Source organism: Elephantulus edwardii, unplaced genomic scaffold (genome assembly GCF_000299155.1).
Source record: "Elephantulus edwardii isolate Elephantulus edwardi_28Jun2011 unplaced genomic scaffold, EleEdw1.0 scaffold00216, whole genome shotgun sequence".
Classification (NCBI taxonomy): Eukaryota; Metazoa; Chordata; class Mammalia; order Macroscelidea; family Macroscelididae; genus Elephantulus; species Elephantulus edwardii.
In genome coordinates, this window is record NW_006399966.1 from 3,702,181 (window position 1) to 3,719,891 (window position 17,711).

The following is a 17,711-nucleotide window of genomic DNA, read 5'->3' on the forward strand; positions in this document are numbered from 1 at the left end:
GGAAAAAACTGCTGGAGAAGCTCAGTATCAGCTGTGAAAACTAGGCCAGGAGCTGATTGTGGAACAGACCACTAACTGCTAATATGCAAGTTCAAGCTGAAGCTGAGGAAAATTAAACTGAATCCACAGGAGCCAAAATATGACTTTTATTTCAACCCACCTGAATTTCAGAATCATCTCAGGAACAGGTTTGGGTCCTTGAACACTAATGAGCAAAGACCAGGTTCTAACCCCTGACCTTTTGATAAGCAGTAAACATATTACTTACAGTATCACAGAGCTCCCTTTTTGAGAATTTTTAAAAAGATTTAATAAATGTTAACTAATATTAATACATAACAAAGATGGGCAGTCTCCTCCTGTGCAATTTACATCTCTGAAAATCCACTGGAGGGTCGGTCAGCTATGAGTTGGTTCTGACTCGACAGTACATGACAACAACTGTGTTATTAACAGGGAGCTCTGGTGGCCTGTTCCTTGGAGAGGAACATCATGCTTGGAAAAGAGAGGAAGACCCTCAACCAGGTGGACTGACACAGTGACTGCCGCAATGGGCTCTAGTGTGTCAGGAAGTGTGTCAGAAAGGGAGAGAATGGCGCAAGATAGGGTAGGGTTCAGATGTTTGTTCATAGGGTCACTATGGGTCATACTCAGTGGCACCTAGAAACAACTGGTGGCCTAGGGGGTAGGAGTTGCACTTCCAACCCAGAGGTAGGTGACTCCAATCCATAGCTGCTCCAGGAGAGAATGATGGGTATAAATGGCCTCAGCTATGAGTCAATTGACTTGACAGCACATAACACAACAGTATTATTAACCACTATGATTCCCAGCACACAGCAGGCACCCCAGGCAAACGCTGGGGCCACTAGCCAACCTACAAACACTGCTCAGTGATTAAACGATCAATGAATGGAGAAGCCATTTTTCAGATGAAGAAACTAAGGCTGATCAGTGGCCAGCTGGTCCCCGCTGCAGTGGAAAGGCCAGAGAACAGTCACACTGATAGGAATACGGCCTCGCCTGAGACTCCTCAGGACAGCAGAGCTGGGCAGACCTGGCTCGAGTCCCCGGTGCAGGTCTCCGCGATGTCGCATTCATTCACAGCTTCTCGGCAGGACACACCCCGCGGCTCGTACTAGGGAAGGGATTTAGTTCACGGTTGTGAGGGTTTGTTTGCCTACAGCCCACGGACCACTTTCTATTTCTGAGCGCACAAAGTTCCGTGGACTCCTACCTGGCCCACATCCCACTCGCGTTTTCTGCCCTCCATCACTTCTTTGCACTTGCTCCGCCCTTGTAGCCTGTAGCTTCTTGTAACCCCGCCCACCCTCATCTCCATTGGTGCTTCCTCCAGATCTGCCCCGCCTCCAGTGGGTCTTCCACCTAGGCTCCGCCCCAGCGCCCCGATTAGCCCCGCCCCATACCCCCGCCCATCCCGGCCCCGCCTCCTTCACGCCAAGACGGGTCCTCACCTTGCAGCGGCGACAGCAGAGTCCGTCGCTGCACATAGCGTCGTGAGTCAGGGTGCATTTTTTGCAGCAGTTCCCGCCTGCACGGTTGCACTCCTGAGAGACAGTTGGAAGAGGAGGCAAGCGGTCTAACCTTAATGTTCCCCTCTTGGGTGTTCCCACCTTGCTCCCAGCTTGGCACCCACACTCACCTGCACTGAGCCACAGTCACATTCCTCCCCTGCTTCCACGAAGCCATTCCCACACTCTGGGGGGTCCAGGAGCTGGACAAGGAGGGACGTCGAGAGTCTGACCAGGTCCTGCCCAAGCCCCACTCCCACTTTACCTGTCCCGGGGAGGGTACCTTGAGGGGCTTGTTGAAGAGGCAGCTTCCTCCGCCCTCCTGCAGAAACTGGTTGTACTCGTCAATACTGCAGCGCGAGAACTTGCGGGGCAGGTAAAACCTGGGCAAGGGTAGGGGGGCAGTGTATCCCGATTTGTCCCCTAGCCCACCTTGAATCGGTCACCACTGAGGAGTGTGAGCAGCCTCCCACCTGCCTATCAAGAGGGAGCTGGTGAGGGCAGAATGCGGGAGGTGTCTCCAAATGAGCCTGTGGCGGCACCCAGTGGCCACAGTGAGCACTGCAGCCTAGGCAGTGTGGGTGTTAGGTGGAGAAACTGGGATCTTCAGGGCAGTATCCACAGAACACTGGGCTTCTTGGGATCCTGAGACATCCAAGAGCTGTGCTTCTTGGCGCAACTGGTCCAGATGCCCACCTGCTGCTCAGTCCAGAGTTCCCTTGACTCAAGATCCCTCCCCCAGTTTATCCCCCAGAACTCACCCAGTGTCCTCCATGATGCAGCCCAGCCAGATGTCTGGGCACTTGCAGTCCCCTGAGGGTCAAACCAAGAGGCCATGAGGGAGGACTGAGGGCTGTCCCACCCCATGGAGTTCTTTGCTTCAGAGCTGCGGAGTGTGGGTCGGGCTGGGACCCCTGGGTCTTGGGAGGGCCAATACCTGCAGAGCTCCGGTGCTTGTTCCACATCATGCCCAGGTTCTGCCCCAGTGTCTGGGCCAGGGTCACCGCCATGGCCCCCACATTGCCAAACTGGGCATAAGGAAGATGGAGCACAAAGATGGCTGCATCCTTTCAGCATCACAGGGCTCAGAACCTCCGCATTCCCCATTCCTCCAGCTCCCCTGCGCCCCAGTCATGCCTTCACATTGCTCACCTCATTGACACCCCCACCTCGGGCCATGGAGCAGATGCCCCCCATGTAGGCAGCCCCGCTGCTGGTACTCTGGAAAGTTCTGCCCCTAAAAGGGAGGTCAATGTTAGGAGAACCGCTATGGTGACCACCCTGGGCTGTAAGGCAGAAAATAGGGAGCCACCTACACTAGAACCTTCTAAGGGAACGTGTGTGGCCTCCTGATCTCTGGGTTCATTTTCCCATAAGTCAAATGACAGTTCCCATTGAGTAACCCCTCAACTTATTCAATGCAAGGATCTTTTATAAAAATTTTTCCACACTGGGTCTCAGAGGGTGGAACGGCTTAAAAGAAGGGGGGGGTGGCAAGTAAGGGGGCATCAGTTAAGATGCAGAGGAAGCTGCCCCACCTGTTGCATTTGGCTGGCAGGGGGCAGGTGTAGAGTGGGCTCAGGGACTCCCAGAGTACCTGGCATGGGATGGGTGCTAAGTAAACCCCAGGGACCAGCTGAGGTGCTCTCAATAGAGCAGGCAGGGTATGGGGGTGGGGGACTCACGAGAAGAGGTGCGTGGCATCACTGGGTTCAGGCAAGCCCTCCCGTCTGTAGACCATGAGCCGGGCCAGGGTCTCCAGGAGGTCATCTTGCACCTGGATTTTGTCCCCATCCGCCCATGTCTCCATGGCAACCAGCACAATGCGGGTGTTGAGCTGTTCCTTGTATATCTGGGTCCGGTGGGGAGAAGAGCAAGAAGGGGACAAAAGGATGGAAGTGGCTGTGGGGGGCAGGACTGAAGGAAGTGGGATCAGAGGCACACAACAACCCTAGAGCTTAGGTCCCAGGATTTGTGAAGGGTAGGATTTGGGTGCTGGCTTACCACGTCAGCCAGGTTCACCACAGACTTGGCAAAGTTGCTGGTGAGGACCACCGACTGCCGCATCTGCTCAAACTGGGAGGGAGAAAAGTGAGGGGAAGGAAAGGCTCCTCTCTCCTCCTCCACGTTGTCCTTCAGCCTGGGAACCTACCAGCTGATGGTCATTGATCACGATCAGCTCCACATACTTGGTCTCACTGTGCACGGTGGGGTGGCCCCGGCGGACCTGGGAGGTGGGCGGGCACTGGGACTCAGTCCCCTCTATGTCTGCCCTGGCAGCCAAGCCGTGGGCAGACACGAGGGCCAGGGCTCCCAGCAGGGACGGTGCCAGCCCCCACTGGTGGAGAGTCCCCCCTCCCTAGCCTTTGTGTGAGGGCAGGTGATGGGGTCTGCCCACAATGGGCAGATGTGCCCAGCAGCTTATGGAAAGGGGTGAGGCTTCCTCCCGCAGGCTCCCAGCCAGGCTGGTTTCCTCCAGCCATGGAGGGAGTGACTTGCTGTGGACCCCAGCTTGAGGTCTCTGCAGCCCGAGGTCTGTGCGGGCCCCCGTACCTGCCTTTTCCTTCTCAGCCTTGGCCGGTTCGGGGGAGCAGGAGGAGCAGGGACAGCAAATAGGCAGCCTGTAGGGAGGAGGTAGGTGAGGGGGGCACAGCCGGCCCCCTCCCCAGCCCCACTTTCCCTCCATTACCTGGCTCCCTGCATCCAAGGGGGGCTGGGAGAAGAGGGGTCCGGTAAATGAGGTGGGGGAAGGGTCCCTGCAATGAGGGGGATTAGTTCTTGGTGGGCCAGTCCAGCCAGCTCTGGACCCGGTTGTGGGGGGTATAGCTCAGCTCTTCCCCCAGGCCCCTTGGGGTGACCCAGAACTGGCCAGAGCTCCCATGTCACATCTGATCTCCCAGCTGCTCAGATTCCAGGGTCAAGCCCTGGGGGTGCCCTGAGAGACAGGGCAAAGGACACTGGAGCCCTATGGAAGGTTACCTGGGGGACAGAGGGGACACTGGCGCTGGGGGCACAGAGGTTGGGAATTGGAGCTGGGGTGACTCAGGAGGGCAGAGAGGCTGAAGTTACCAAGACAAGGGTGGGAGGGGATGGAACCAATGCAAGGGGACAGGCTTGTGGGGCTGTGTGGGACTTACCTGGGGGGCTTCCTGAGGCCCAGCCATCTCACGGGGCTCCACGATGTAAGTGAAATTCCCATCAGAGAAGACCCCACTATGGAGAGAGAGGCCAGCTTCCCATCATGCCCAGGGCTACAGGCTAAGGGCTGTCTGCTGTTTCCAGACCCCATACTTACTGCAGGCCGTGGCAGGTGGCGAGGGCAGCAAAGGAGTTGGGGTTTCCCCTGAGCCTCCCCTGGTAGTAGCAGTGGTCTCCGGCATCCTGGAGGATTGCAGAAGTGAGCAGAACATTCCAGCAGGAGGACCAGAGGACAGGCAAGGGTGAGGAAAGGCTGTAGACAGCTCCGGTAGGCCCGCTGCCTTGTGTCCAGGGAGCTGCAGGCCTCCAGGACCAGAAGCCTGGCTCTGCTCTCGTTAGGCTCCTAATATGCTGTGTGACCCTGGACAACTTCCCACCTCTCTGGGCCTCCCTCACAAGGAGGAGGAGGCTGGACCAGATTAGTGGCTCATCACTGCTGGGTGTAAATACAGACTCCTTTGAGACTAATAATGGAAATATTTCTATGTTGTTGTTTGTATATACTGTCAAGTCAGAACTGACTAATAGCTGACCCTCCAGTGAATTTTCGGAGGCAGCAAATCTCATGGGAGATTGCTAATTTTTCTCCAGTGGAGCAGCTATTGGATTTGAACCATGTACCTTTGGGTTGACAGTAACACTCCTTATCACTAAGCCACCAGCACTGTCTAATATTTATATAGTCTACTGACTATATAATTTTATATAATTTTTAATTTTACTTGGATTCACAATCAGCACTCATGAAAGCACCAGGCAAGAACCGAAAAGATGTTGCACTTGGGCAATTGGCTGTCAAAGATTTCTTTTTTTTTTTCCAAAGATTTCTTTGAAGTGCTAAAATGCAAAGATGCCAGTTTAAGGTGTACCTGATATTTTCAATTGCTTCATAATACATGTGAGAGTTGGACAATGAATATGAAAGACCAAAGAAAAATGAGTGCCTTTGAATTGTGGTGTTGGTGAAGAGTGTTGAAAACAGGTAGGGAGCTCTGGTGGCCTAGTGGCCTAGGGGCAAAAAGCTGCACTGCAATCCCAGAGGCGCATGGTTCAAATCCACCAGGTGCTCTGCTGAAGAGGAAGAGGCAATCTCCTCCTGTACCAGACAGATCCAATTTGACGGTACACACACAAAAGAAAATGGGGGGCCATGGACTGCCAAAGGATCAAGTAAATCTGCCTTGGAAAAAGTGCAGCCAGGATGCGCATACTTTGGGCATGTTTTCAGGAAAGGCCAGTCCTTGGAATAGGACATCATGCTGGGAAAAGGGGAGGTCACCGAAGGAGAGAAAGACCCACAGCCAGATGACCGATACAGTAACTGCAACAGTGAATGGGCTTAACCAGGGTGATTGTGAGGATGGTGCAGGATCGAGCGCAGTGTCCATGTGACTCAATGGCACCCAAGAGCACTGACTGGAGCAAGTATTTAACCACAGAGCGGATGCTATAGACTCGTCCCCCCACAACACGCAGGATTCCGTACTTCAGCGTGTCACAGCTGCCACTCCCTCTTGAGAAGCTCACGCTGTCACCCCTGGGCCTGTGGTCACTGGTTGAAGTGGCGTGAGCAGCAGGAAGGACCAGCGCCCCCCACCCCCTGCTTCCTGCCGAATTACTTGTGCTCCAGTTACTGAATAGGAGGGGAGGGTGGGGGGAAGGCAGCTATTTATAGCCACTCATTCATCTCTGTTCAGCCTCCGGGTATCCAGGCCTGGGACCATGGGGCCCCAACAGTGGAGAATTCCTGGGGCCTCGATGTGAGGCAAGAGAAAACATCACCCTGTCTACCTGTCCCTTCCAAAAGGGGCTGAGGGTGGCCTAGACAGAGCTAGGCAGGGCTATGAAGCCAAGTGGGCAGGATGGTGAGCTGGAATCAGACCCCTGGAGTTGGGTGAGGGGCACAAGATCCATACCTGCCCACCCTGACTGCTGACTTCAATGTCCCCAAGCTGCGGGGATAGTAGAGGGCACCTGGGGCAGGGCCCCCCCGAGTGTATTCCAGATGTCACATCACCTGTCTCTACCGCTCTGATCTCCCTGCACCTGATCAGACTGCACCCCATCTCCACTTCCCCTACCCACCTCCAAAGACACTCACAGTGCTGTGCTGGGTGGTCCCCTCTCGGCTGAAATGGCGCTCTACGTACTGTGAGGAAAGGAGGTGACTGGAGGAGGAGGAAAAAGGAGAAGGTCATGGATGAGGCAAGTTGAGACTTTAGTCTCAAGAATCGGCCTCATTTCTGAATCCGGGACCCCCACAGCTCCACTCAGAAGGCCAGGCCAGGCCAGGCCAGGCTTTGCCCATCCACCCAGGGCCCTTCCTCCCCGCTCCAAGCTGTACTCACTGGTTTAGCTCCAGGTCCAGAGTGAAGTTGGAGTTGAAGGCTGGGATGACAAAACTCACCTGGGCCAGGTGGACAGGCTAGAGGGAGGGGCAGAGAGCGAGTCAAACTGGGGAGAGCTGAAGGGGGGAACTGGAGAGACTCTAGAATGGGCACAGGGTAGCTAAGGGGACCATCAATTTGGGGGACGCTTTGCATAAGCTCATCTTCCTTCAAGATTGTTACGTCATCATGGTGAGCAGGAAGGAGGTGCCACCCTCTGCCCCTGAACAAGGGTATGCAGGCAGCGTGGGGGGCAGGCCCCTCTCAGTTGCGATGGCAGTGGGGAGCTGTGCTCAGCCTGTCCTCAGCCTCATGCCAGGCCCTCTCTGCTGTTAGCAGGATCACTCTACCCTCTGGAGGAATAAAGGGAAGACCCCCTAAGTGTGAGGGAGACAGAGAAGGGCTCAGTACAAGGACAAATGAGAGAGCAGTGCAGTGTGACCCCAGTCTGTTGAAGCAAGCCCCTCCTTTCCTGTTCCTCTTCCCCTAGTAGGTACCCTACTAGTAGGTTCCCCTATTAGTCTCAATGTGACAAGCTGGAATTGATCTCCAGGCCTGGAAGTGAGGGGTGGTGGGTTGGTGCCATCCTGTCAGGAGGAAAGGTCTTGGCTCCTCTACTTCCAAATCCATTGCCCTCTGTCTGGCCCAAAGCAGCTCATCTTTAATATTTCAATCTTATAGTTAATTTTTAAACATGGAAGTTTTCCTGATAAATTTTTCAGAGGGGCCTAAGCAGTTGGGCTGGGAGGCTCCAGGTTGTCATGGCAACACACCAGGCCTGAGCAAGATGGCTGCCCTCGCAGGCTCACTCCCAGGCCTGGATGCCCAGCTCCTGGGAGGGGATGGAGGCTCCAGGGCCCAGAGCTAGTGTGCTGGAGGGAGAGCAAGTTCAACACAGAAGGGGCAGGAGTGTCAGGAGAACTGGGCCTTCTCAGTCCTGAACTACAACACTAATTGATACTGTGAAGACACCATGTTCCCCACCCAACCCTGGAGTGGAAGACCTCGACTTCCGCTGGCTTTACAAGCGATCTAGAAGTCCAGAAGGACTGACAGGATCCAGGAGCTGGAATCTTCTTCCCAAAGCTTCACTGGCGTCCCTTTAACAGTCCTGAAATCCAGGCACCCTGAGGCGATGCACACTGCGATGTGTACACATGTGGGACTTCTGTTTGCTGCCTCTCATTTGAAGGGCGGAAAGAGGCAAAAGGAAATAGAGGGTCGAGGTATCTCATAGCTGCCCCGGCAGCTTCTTTATCAACAGCTCTGACCTATAAGAAGCAAGCACTGTCCAAAGCCCTTTACAGATATTATTGCATTTGATCTGCACTATGGAGTAGACACTACTGATAACCCAACCCGCAGATGGGGAAACTGAAGCTAACTAACTCGTCCATGGCCTTACAGCTAAGAAGGGACAGGGCTGGGTGTCAAACCTAGGGCATTACCTTCCCTATGGAAGGGTGAGGGCTCCCTCATCTCAAAAGTGAGGTAAGATGGGAAAAGATGGGAATGGGCCCTGTGTTCATGAGAAGCCTGGGCCAGACACTGGCTCACCCCATCCCAGGCTGAGCCTCCAGGCAGACTTCACCCTGAGCCCTGGAACATGGGTCAGAGGTGAACTAGAAAGTCAAGGACAGGGAGCCCTGGCACGTCTCCCCACGTTGGCCTGCAGCATCTCTTGCCCTCTCACCCCCCTGGGCCAGACTGTATCCATCCTCCCCTAACCTGGACCACCTCTGACCTTCCTTCTGCTTCCCTCTGCCTTCCCCACGCACCTCCTACCTAGATCAACTCTACTTTCGCCTTCCCCACGACTGTCCCTGCTTGTCCTGCCTGCCCCACTGACCAGCCCTCTGGCCTGCCTGGGCCTCTGGCTCTCAATCCATCCTCTCTGGCCAAGGTCTCAGGGATAATCCGAAGCCTCTCTGAGCCTCAGATTTTCCCAGTGAAGGTGAGAAAATCCCAGATGGCAGAGGGAAGCTGGTGTGTGTGCGGCTGAGAGCCGTAGCTGTCCTGGGCCTGAAGGATTCTGACAGTCTCCCACTGTAAGGAAAGCGTAGACTGATGGGGGAACAGTGCCTGACACTCCAGAGTCCTCTTTGGCCCCAGTATCCTTTTTAGCTTGTTGAGGTTTCACGCCCTGCCCCACCTGAGGGGTGGACTGCTCATTCCCAAGCAGGATACAGAGCTCAGGACCCTATGGGCTGCTGGGGGCTGAGGGCTGCATCAGATAGGGGCAGCTCAGGAGTGGGACAGGGGGAGAAAGAGGAAAGAAACTATGAGCTTAGCCTAATGGGGTCACAGGGCAGCACTTTTATCTCAGGGAAAACAGGCCAGGTGAGAAATCCCAGCCCCCATGGCCACTGCATCCCAGGGCCTTGAAGAGGAGGCTCCTGCTGGCCCTTAGTCCCAAGATCTCCAAGCCAAGCTTGAGGCCAAAGCTCAACTGCATCGTGGACTTGGCCTGCTCCCTAACCCTGACCTACAGCTGACCTCACCATCTTCTGGCATCACCCCCACCACCCCCTGTGCCTCAGCTCAGCTGCTGGTCACCGGTGGCTGCGACCCTGTGCCCTGCACTTGTCCCCTGCTTCCTGACAGCCTGGGATCTCATGTGGTCCAGCTCACTTGATCTGCACCACCCGGGCCATCTGGTCCTCATTTTACAAATGAGGGCAGAGGCGGGGACAGACACCTGGAGGTGACTGGCCTCAGGTCACTGTTGGGGACAGTAGGGCTGAGTCTCACCCTTGAGCTGACAGGGTACAGAGAGAAGGAGGCAAAAATCCCATGATGCCAAGAATAAACATGCCTCCTCAAGCCTATACAAGTCTTGGGACTGGGGAGACTAAAAAGCTTCAGGATTCCCAAATGCCCCAGAAAATTCAAACAGGCAGACCACTGACATTTGAGACCTACTGCTCCATAAAGCCACTGACCCTTACCCCAGTCATCTTTGAGCCCCGAGGTGGCTGTGGCCAGAGAACTCTATCCCATGTCCCTCAACCTTTCCTCCCCTCCCCACCCCCTGCAAAGCCCACCCCTGACAACCCACAAAGGCCTTCGGGCCTCTACCCCTGGATCTTAAAGCACACAGATCTTGACACTGTTTCTGAATTCTTCATATAGACAGCCTTCCTTCCGTCCTCCACCATCTCCCCATTTCTCTCCCCTGTGCCTCAGAAGAGAACAGAAGAGACCCAGAAGACTCTGGTGAGCCTATGTGAACTGCTTAACTTCTCTCAGCCTCATTTTCCCCATCGGTAAACTGAGGTTGCTGTAAGGATTTAAGGTACCCTGGTGGCACAGTGACAGTGACTAGCTGCTAACCAGAAGGTTAGCAGTTTGAACTCATCGGCTGCTTTGCAAGAGGAAGATGTGACTTCCATACAGATGACAGCCTTGGAAACCCTCTGGGGCAGTTTCACTCTGTCATTTAGGGTTCCTGAAGGGGAAAGTCTGTAGTCAGAGACCTCTCCAAATTAACAAGGAGCAATGATGTCTGCTTGAGGACTAAGGTGCACCTGATCCAGACCATGGTCTTTTCAGTCACTTGCTATACATCTGAAAGCTGGACAATGAATAAGGATAACAGAAGAAGAATTAATGCCTTTGAGATATGGTATTGGAGAAGAGTGCTGAATATCCCATAGACTGCCAAGAGAACAAACAGCTATGTCTTGGGAAAAGTACAATCACAGTGCACCTTGGAAGGAAATATGATGAAGATTAGTCTTACATACTTTGGCCATGTTGCTAGGAAAGTTTATTCCTTGGGGAGGGACATCATACTTGAGAAGGTGGAGGAACGGCAAAGAAGAAAACCCTCAACCAGGTGGGTTGATGCAGTCACTGTGGCAATGGGCTTGAGTGTGTCAGAGATTGTAAGGATGGCACAGGATAGGGCAGGGTTCAGATCTATTGTTCATAGAGTTGTTATGAGTCATACTCAACTCGATGGCCCCTCACGACAATATGGTTTGACTAAAGAGCAACTATGTTTATTTAAAAGATAAGATATGTCTGATCCAAGCCACGGTCTTTTCAATTACTCATTATGCATCTCAAACTTGAAAGATGACAGAAGACCTGAGGCATCGGAAGTGGCTGTTTCTACACTCAGAAGGGTTTCTAGCCTGACAATCCTGGGGGTGGGAGGAGGAAGATGATAGAAGAATCGAAGCCTTTGATAGAGAAGAGTACATGGACTACGAGGAGAACAAGCCGGCTTGTCATGGAGAAAGTAAAACTAGGGCACTCCTTAGAGGCAAGGATGGTGAGACTCCCTCTCACACACTCTGGGCAAGTTATTGTCCTTGGAGAAGGACGCCATGCTTGGAAAGGCGGGGAAGACCCTCAGTGAGATGGACTGACCCAGTGACTGTAACAATGGACCCTGAGGGTGTCAGAGATGGTGAGGTTGGCTCAGGACAGGGCAAGGTTCACGTTCATGGTTCATAGGGTCTCTCTGAGTTGTAGTCAACTCGAAGGCACCTAACACCAACATGAGCTGGGATTGACTAGATGGCAACAGGTTTACAGGTGAGGATTAAATTAAATGTATCAGATGTCAAACAGACAAGAACAGATACTACACTAGATCTTAGCAAAAGACTAAAGGAAAGGGCTATCATGCTTGGAAAGGTGGAGGGTCAGTGAAAGACTCTCAACAAGATAGATGGACACCCTTGAGCCCATTGCTGCAGTCACTGTGTCAGAAATGATGACGATGGAGCCGGATTAGGACAAGGTTCAGATCTGTCGTTCTTAGGGTTGCTATGAGTCATATTTGACTCAACGGCACCTAACACCAACAACAACTTTTAACATGCTATTATCATCATCATAAGAATTAGTAATAATAATAGCACTGCAATCCCAGAGGTACATGGTTCGAATCCACCAGATGCTCTGCTGGAGAAGGAGGGACAATCCCCTCATGTACCAGTCAGATCCAATTTGACGGTACATGCACAAAAAAATAAAAAAAATAAAATAAAAAGAATCAGTAATAATAGTAACAAATGAAGAAGGAAGTATAAATGTGTCAACTGAGTAGGACTTGGAGTAACTGGATGAAAGACCCCTTCGGGGGACAGGGGCATGCCAGGAGGGTGGCTTTGGGTTCCAGATCTGCATGGACCAGGGACATCTTTCTGGATCCTCTCCTGTCTGTTGTGCATGGAGGTGCCACTTTGTAGGCTAGGTAGCCGCAGAGCAGCAGGGACCCCACCTGGGGAGCACATCCTGCCTGGAGAACCCCCTCTTCATTCACCAGCCTCCCCATACCCCACATCAACCAGCCCTGTGCTGATGCCCCACTTATCAACAGGACAGCAGGGGTTCCCAGACAATGAGAACAGTTGGACGAATTTTTGATGATGGGATTTGACCTAAATTTTTGAGGACAGAGTCAGTCACTTCCCTGTAGGGTCATCGTTCCCTCTGGGCACAGACTGGGCAGCTGGGTCCCTCTAAGGAACCTGGAGGGAGAGACCACATGCGCAGGCCAGACTCCACCCGTGCCCCTGCTCACACCCTGACAGGTCACCCCCAAGTGTCCCAGCTCCCGTTTTGGAAACCCAGCCCTCGTGCCAGCGCCGGGTGCCCAACACCCTACCTGACACCCGGGAGGGAGGGCAGGCAGGCTTGGCAGATGTCGAACATCTGCTCTTCCCAGATCCCAGCTTGGGTACCAGACACACATCATCACCTCTAATGGAGCAGCAGCCTCAGCCCTGCTGTCGGATGAGGAACTGGGGTTCGGAGTGCAGTGCAGGGATGCACACACTGACAGAAGCTGTGGACTCAGGGCCAGCACAGGCTCCACAGCTATGCTACCCCAAGTCACACTGCAAAGACTTTCAGATGGAAGCGAGCCTCCTTTGAGAACACATCCTCTGTTCAAACTCTTCCCATACAAACTGGGCCCAGCACTAAGCTTCCAGTCCCCAGCATCCTCCCAGGAACCCCTTCATGCCCCAACCCCAGGACAGTGCTGTGACTATAAAACACAGGTCAAAGCATGCATGCCAGCACCCCAAAGGTCTCCTGCTGGTGACTCCCATTTCCAAAGGGTAAAAGCTGAGCCAAACTGCCCCCCACCTTCTGCAGTAAGAACACACCAACACTGCCCTCCCCTCAGATGAGGACCTTCATAGTAGAGTCTCCAGTCAGCACTCCCTCAGCGCTCATCCCAACTGATGTCCCTTGCCAAAGCCAGCTGGGATGAGTGTCCCCCAGGCCAGGAGCCTCATTCACATCCTTCATATCCTGCTGGTTCTCAAGGAGTCAGGGCTTTCCCAGGGGCAAGGCTGGCCCACTTGGCAACTTGGTGTGAATTAGAAGAAAGAGGGCCATCAGAACAGGGAAGTTTCTTGAGCCCATAGATTGTATCCTATTAGTTCTGGGTACCCAGGAGCCCTTTTGCAGTGAACCACCAGCCCAACCACACACTGCGGTCCTGGGTCCTGTGTGGTCCTCCTGCCACACTGCTCAGCTGCAAGCTTTCCGTATAACCGTATAACCGGCTTCTGCACTTCCAGAAACTTTCCCTCGCTCTGGGCCTGAAGCCCAACTCACTTCCACAGTGGACAGAAGTGAGGTGTTGGAAGCAGTGGTAGAGAAAGGTTAATAGTCTCCTGGGCCCCTTCAACCCAGACCTTGAGTGAGAAGTGGGGACAGGGAACTGATTCCCTGGTATCAATCCTGGCTCTGCTACTTCTGCTGTGTGACCCTGGTGAAATGCTTCACTTCTCTCACAGGTAAAGTGGCGGTTTATCCATCTGTGAAACAGGGGTATGCACCCCTCATCCTCTGTAGTTGTGGTGAAGACCAAATAAGTTAAGGCAGAACACGTGTCTGGTCCTGTAAGGGGCCAGTAAATTGTAACTCTTTTTTTTAAAAAATTTTTTAAAAAATGTTTATTATATTATTTTTACGTGTACCGTCAAATCAGATCTGACTGGTACAGGAGGAGATCGCCCCCTCCTTCTCCAGCAGAGCATCTGGTGGGTTTGAACCGTTTACCTCTGGGATTGCGGTGCAGCATCAAATTGTAACTCTTATAGCCTCCAATCCCTTCACGGCCACCGCCCCTCTCCCCAGCTCTCAGCCAAGGGTCTTTCCCATCATCACCTCCTGACAGTGGATGGAGCTAACAGGGAAAATTGGTAGTTCAAGGGGGAGAATTCTCTCCTTCCGTGCACAACTACCACTACTACATCTGTCCATGGAGGTTGCAGTGTTATTTCAGCAGAGCATGCTGACAGAGGAATTAGGAAGAAAAGTCTGGCAATCTGCATCCAAAAATAGGCTAACAGAAACCCTGTGAATCATAATAGTCCATTCTGTAAGCAATCATGGGAATGACCCAGGACCTGGCAGTGTGGGGTATGTGGGCAGCCGCTAATAATGACAAGTCTTAGAGATCAGGAAGCTAGGGTCCAGGAAGGGAAAGTGACCACCCTAAAGTCACAGAGCAGGTCAGTGCCCAAGACTTCCCCACACCCCCACAGCCCATGGAAGATCGAAATCTCACTGTGGAGCCAACATTTGCCTGGCCTGATGTCACAACCCAGCAGAGTAGTTTAGGACAAAACTCAAGCCAAACTGAGCTGGGGCACTTCCTGTAGGAACAGTGGGACTCAGAGCTTTACTGGCTCCTTCTTCAACCAGGGGTTCAGAGGCCAGAAGCACTTTCGGCCTGGGGAGAAAGGTCAGATGGTGAAATGCTTCCTTCTCATCAGGGAAGATGATGCTGGACTTTTTGTTTTGTTTTTTTAAATACTGGTTTACTTGAAAGGTTTATATACATTGTTCTTCACACAGAGCTTTCACCTTTCCTTTATCTGGGCTCATTTTTGTGTCTCCTCTGGCCCCTTCTAGCACGAGTGAGGTTAGGGGAGCACATCCTGGGCCAGACCTCGGGAGTCCCTCGAGGCTGAAAGGTACAGTGGAAAGTGCTCTGGTCTGGCAGAAAATCGCGCCACATTTAAGAGCTGGTGGACTTTGAGCAAATGGCTTAGCTCCTCTGAGCCTCAAGTAGCTCATCTGCAAAATGGGGCTGACAAGGGCTGTCTGGCTTATGAGTTGTTAGGATTAAGCAATTCAATGTACACACAAAGTAGAGTAACGTGCCCAGCCGGGAGAAGTCCACCACCTTGCTCACCCTTCCCTCTCACAGGAAACTGAGGTGTGGACAAGGCAGGGCCTTTGGGGAGACTTTGAGGAGGTCCTGGGAAGTCACAGAGACAGAAAGACCCCCACCAAAGGTAACCACTGCCCCCCACAGCCTGCTTTGCTCAGTTCTCATGCCCTCAGCCACCCCCTAGGTGTGTGTTCAGATTCAGTCACTGACACATATGCTACCCACGCACCCAGCAGAGTGGCACCCAAAGAGACTCCTCCGCACCTTGGAGCCATCCAACACGACTGCACCTGTGCTGATCACCCCATCCCATGTCTCGGTTACCCCATGCTCCACAACCTCCAGGATACACTCGCTCTGCCTCTCCATCCCTCCTTGACCCCATGTGTTCCTTTTCCTTCCTCTCTGCCCTCTGACTTCCCTGTGGCATCATTCCATTCCCTTATCTTGCATACCCTAAAGCATAAGCCAGGAGCCCCAGCAGTAGAACAGAGCAGTCAACTCCGAGCCAGGCAAGCACGGGGTGAGCAGTGCCCAGGTAGGGCTCCCACCAGGGAAAATGACAGGACTAAGTGCCAGACTGGTCAGGACACCCATCTCTGGTCCTTGGGCCACCCCAGCTCCCTCATACCTGCCCCCCAGGGAATGCGGACAGGCCCACTCCCAGGCCCCAGCACTCCCATCAGCCCTTCCCCTAGCTCAGGACCATTAACCCCTCCCCGCCTCAGCCTCCAGTGATGGTCCATCTATTATGTATGCTCCTTCCTGTTCCATTCCATCTCCCCACCCCCTGCACCACCCCACATCCCCCTCCATCCCCCTCCTTAAGGGCTTTTAACCAAGTACATTAGGCAGGGCCAGATGCCAGTCTGACAGATGTCCGTAATGCTAGCCTCCCTTTTCCCTCCTGCCTCCCTCTGCCCATCCCAATTTACCTCCCACCACTCCTGGGTGCCAAAACTCCCCAGACCCAGTGTACCCTCTTATTCCCGCCTTCACCTCCCAGCCCTCCTCCACCCCCACTGGCCTGGCTAACTTTCAGCTTCTGGCTCCAGGAGAGCCCAGGCATGCTGAATGAATATTCCATCTGGGTGATTATTATTCACATGATATTAATTAATTATTAATTGCAATTAATCTCCTTCATTCCTAACCTTCCTCTGGGAGACAGGAGGGGCCTGGCAGGAGCAGAGGACAGGGGGTGAGTGCTGTGCCCCAAATGATTTTCCAGGGCCCCACCCTCAGAGAGGGGCAGGCAGGAGAGGTACAGCTTGTGCACAGCAGGAAACTGAGGCTGGAGCAAGTGCTAAGCGGCTCCCGGGAAGTACACTGCAGGGAGAACCAGGGACTAGGCTTCTCTGCTCCCAAACCCAGCCGTCTTTGAGCAGAACCACTTGACCTGGGAGAAGGGCACTGGGGGCCAGTGGGCAGCTGGCCAAAGCTGAGCCAAAAGCTGGACATCCCAGGATCCTTAAGTGTAGGCAGGGGACAGGATCCCCTCTGTAACAGGAGGGAGGGGTCCACAGTGCCTGATGCTCTTTACTAATGACTCTAACACCCACCTGACGGCCATTGCGCAAAAGGTGAAGTTGCAGGGCCAGCTGTAGAGGGATGGGGGACCAAACCCTGGTCCCTAAGCTCCTCTAGGACCCCAGCTGCCCTTGGGCTCTAGGCCTGCTCCAGCCCCAAGGCCCCACCACCCAGCCCTGCTCACCGGGCCCCCTGGCGGCTCCTGGCGGACCCTGGTGTCCAGCTGCTGTTTTAGGACCTCGCCCCCAGAGCTCTCACCCACCAGTCGGCTGGGCTCCGTGACCTCAGGGGCTTCAGGGTCCTCCACCCGGGGTGAGCTCTCCCAGCGCAGAGCTCCGGCCCCGAGACCTGGGGAAACAAGGCCACAGCTGCAGGAGGATGCCCACCTTGGGGCAAGAGACTTGGGAATAAGGTGGGCAGACCCATCCCCCACTCCAGTGGGAAGCCCTGGAGCCCCAGAGTCCTAGTGGGGATCTGGCCACTCAGTGACTGGAAGAACCTGATGAGGAGGGGGCTGGCAGCTTCATTCGTGCCCGGCCGTCACGACTGCCCCCCCCAACCCGCAGAGACCTGCATAGTCTGCCGGCCGGCGGCAGAGTAATAGCTCCGATGGGGCTGGCCAGAGAAGGACAGGTGGGTGCATGCACCTTACCCCCTACCCCTACCCGCGCCCTGGACCGGAGCACTAGCCCGTCACCCCAGCACTGCAGGCAAATGTGGCTGCAGCAGAAATCGCTGCAAAACCAGAGGCGGGGGCGGGGAGGGGGCACCGGGAGGGCGCCACCGGCTGGGGTCACTCACCGGGCGTGGGGAGCAGCGGGAGCAGCAGCAGAGCCGCGAACGCCCAACGCCGCAGCCGCCTCATGGTTCGCTCATAATCCTCCGGCCCGGGGGCTGCGGCTGCGGCTGCGG

General features: G+C 54.2%; 1 protein-coding gene across 1 annotated transcript in view; it reads right to left on the reverse strand.

Moving 5' to 3' along the window:
- ADAM11 (ADAM metallopeptidase domain 11) overlaps positions 1-17,664 on the reverse strand; it is a 22,105-nt gene extending 4,441 nt beyond the window's left edge. The window contains exons 1-18 of the mRNA XM_006897833.1: positions 17,601-17,664; positions 16,984-17,147; positions 7,079-7,155; positions 6,832-6,898; positions 4,828-4,913; positions 4,670-4,745; positions 4,222-4,288; positions 4,086-4,153; positions 3,685-3,759; positions 3,537-3,608; positions 3,218-3,384; positions 2,685-2,769; positions 2,470-2,560; positions 2,294-2,345; positions 1,816-1,915; positions 1,664-1,735; positions 1,476-1,568; positions 1,058-1,138 (exon numbers count right to left, since the gene is read on the reverse strand). Of these exons, the coding sequence (XP_006897895.1) occupies positions 1,058-1,138; positions 1,476-1,568; positions 1,664-1,735; positions 1,816-1,915; positions 2,294-2,345; positions 2,470-2,560; positions 2,685-2,769; positions 3,218-3,384; positions 3,537-3,608; positions 3,685-3,759; positions 4,086-4,153; positions 4,222-4,288; positions 4,670-4,745; positions 4,828-4,913; positions 6,832-6,898; positions 7,079-7,155; positions 16,984-17,147; positions 17,601-17,664 (1,557 nt within the window). The remainder of the gene's footprint in view (positions 1-1,057; positions 1,139-1,475; positions 1,569-1,663; positions 1,736-1,815; positions 1,916-2,293; positions 2,346-2,469; positions 2,561-2,684; positions 2,770-3,217; positions 3,385-3,536; positions 3,609-3,684; positions 3,760-4,085; positions 4,154-4,221; positions 4,289-4,669; positions 4,746-4,827; positions 4,914-6,831; positions 6,899-7,078; positions 7,156-16,983; positions 17,148-17,600) is intronic.
- Positions 17,665-17,711: the final 47 nt, after the last annotated feature.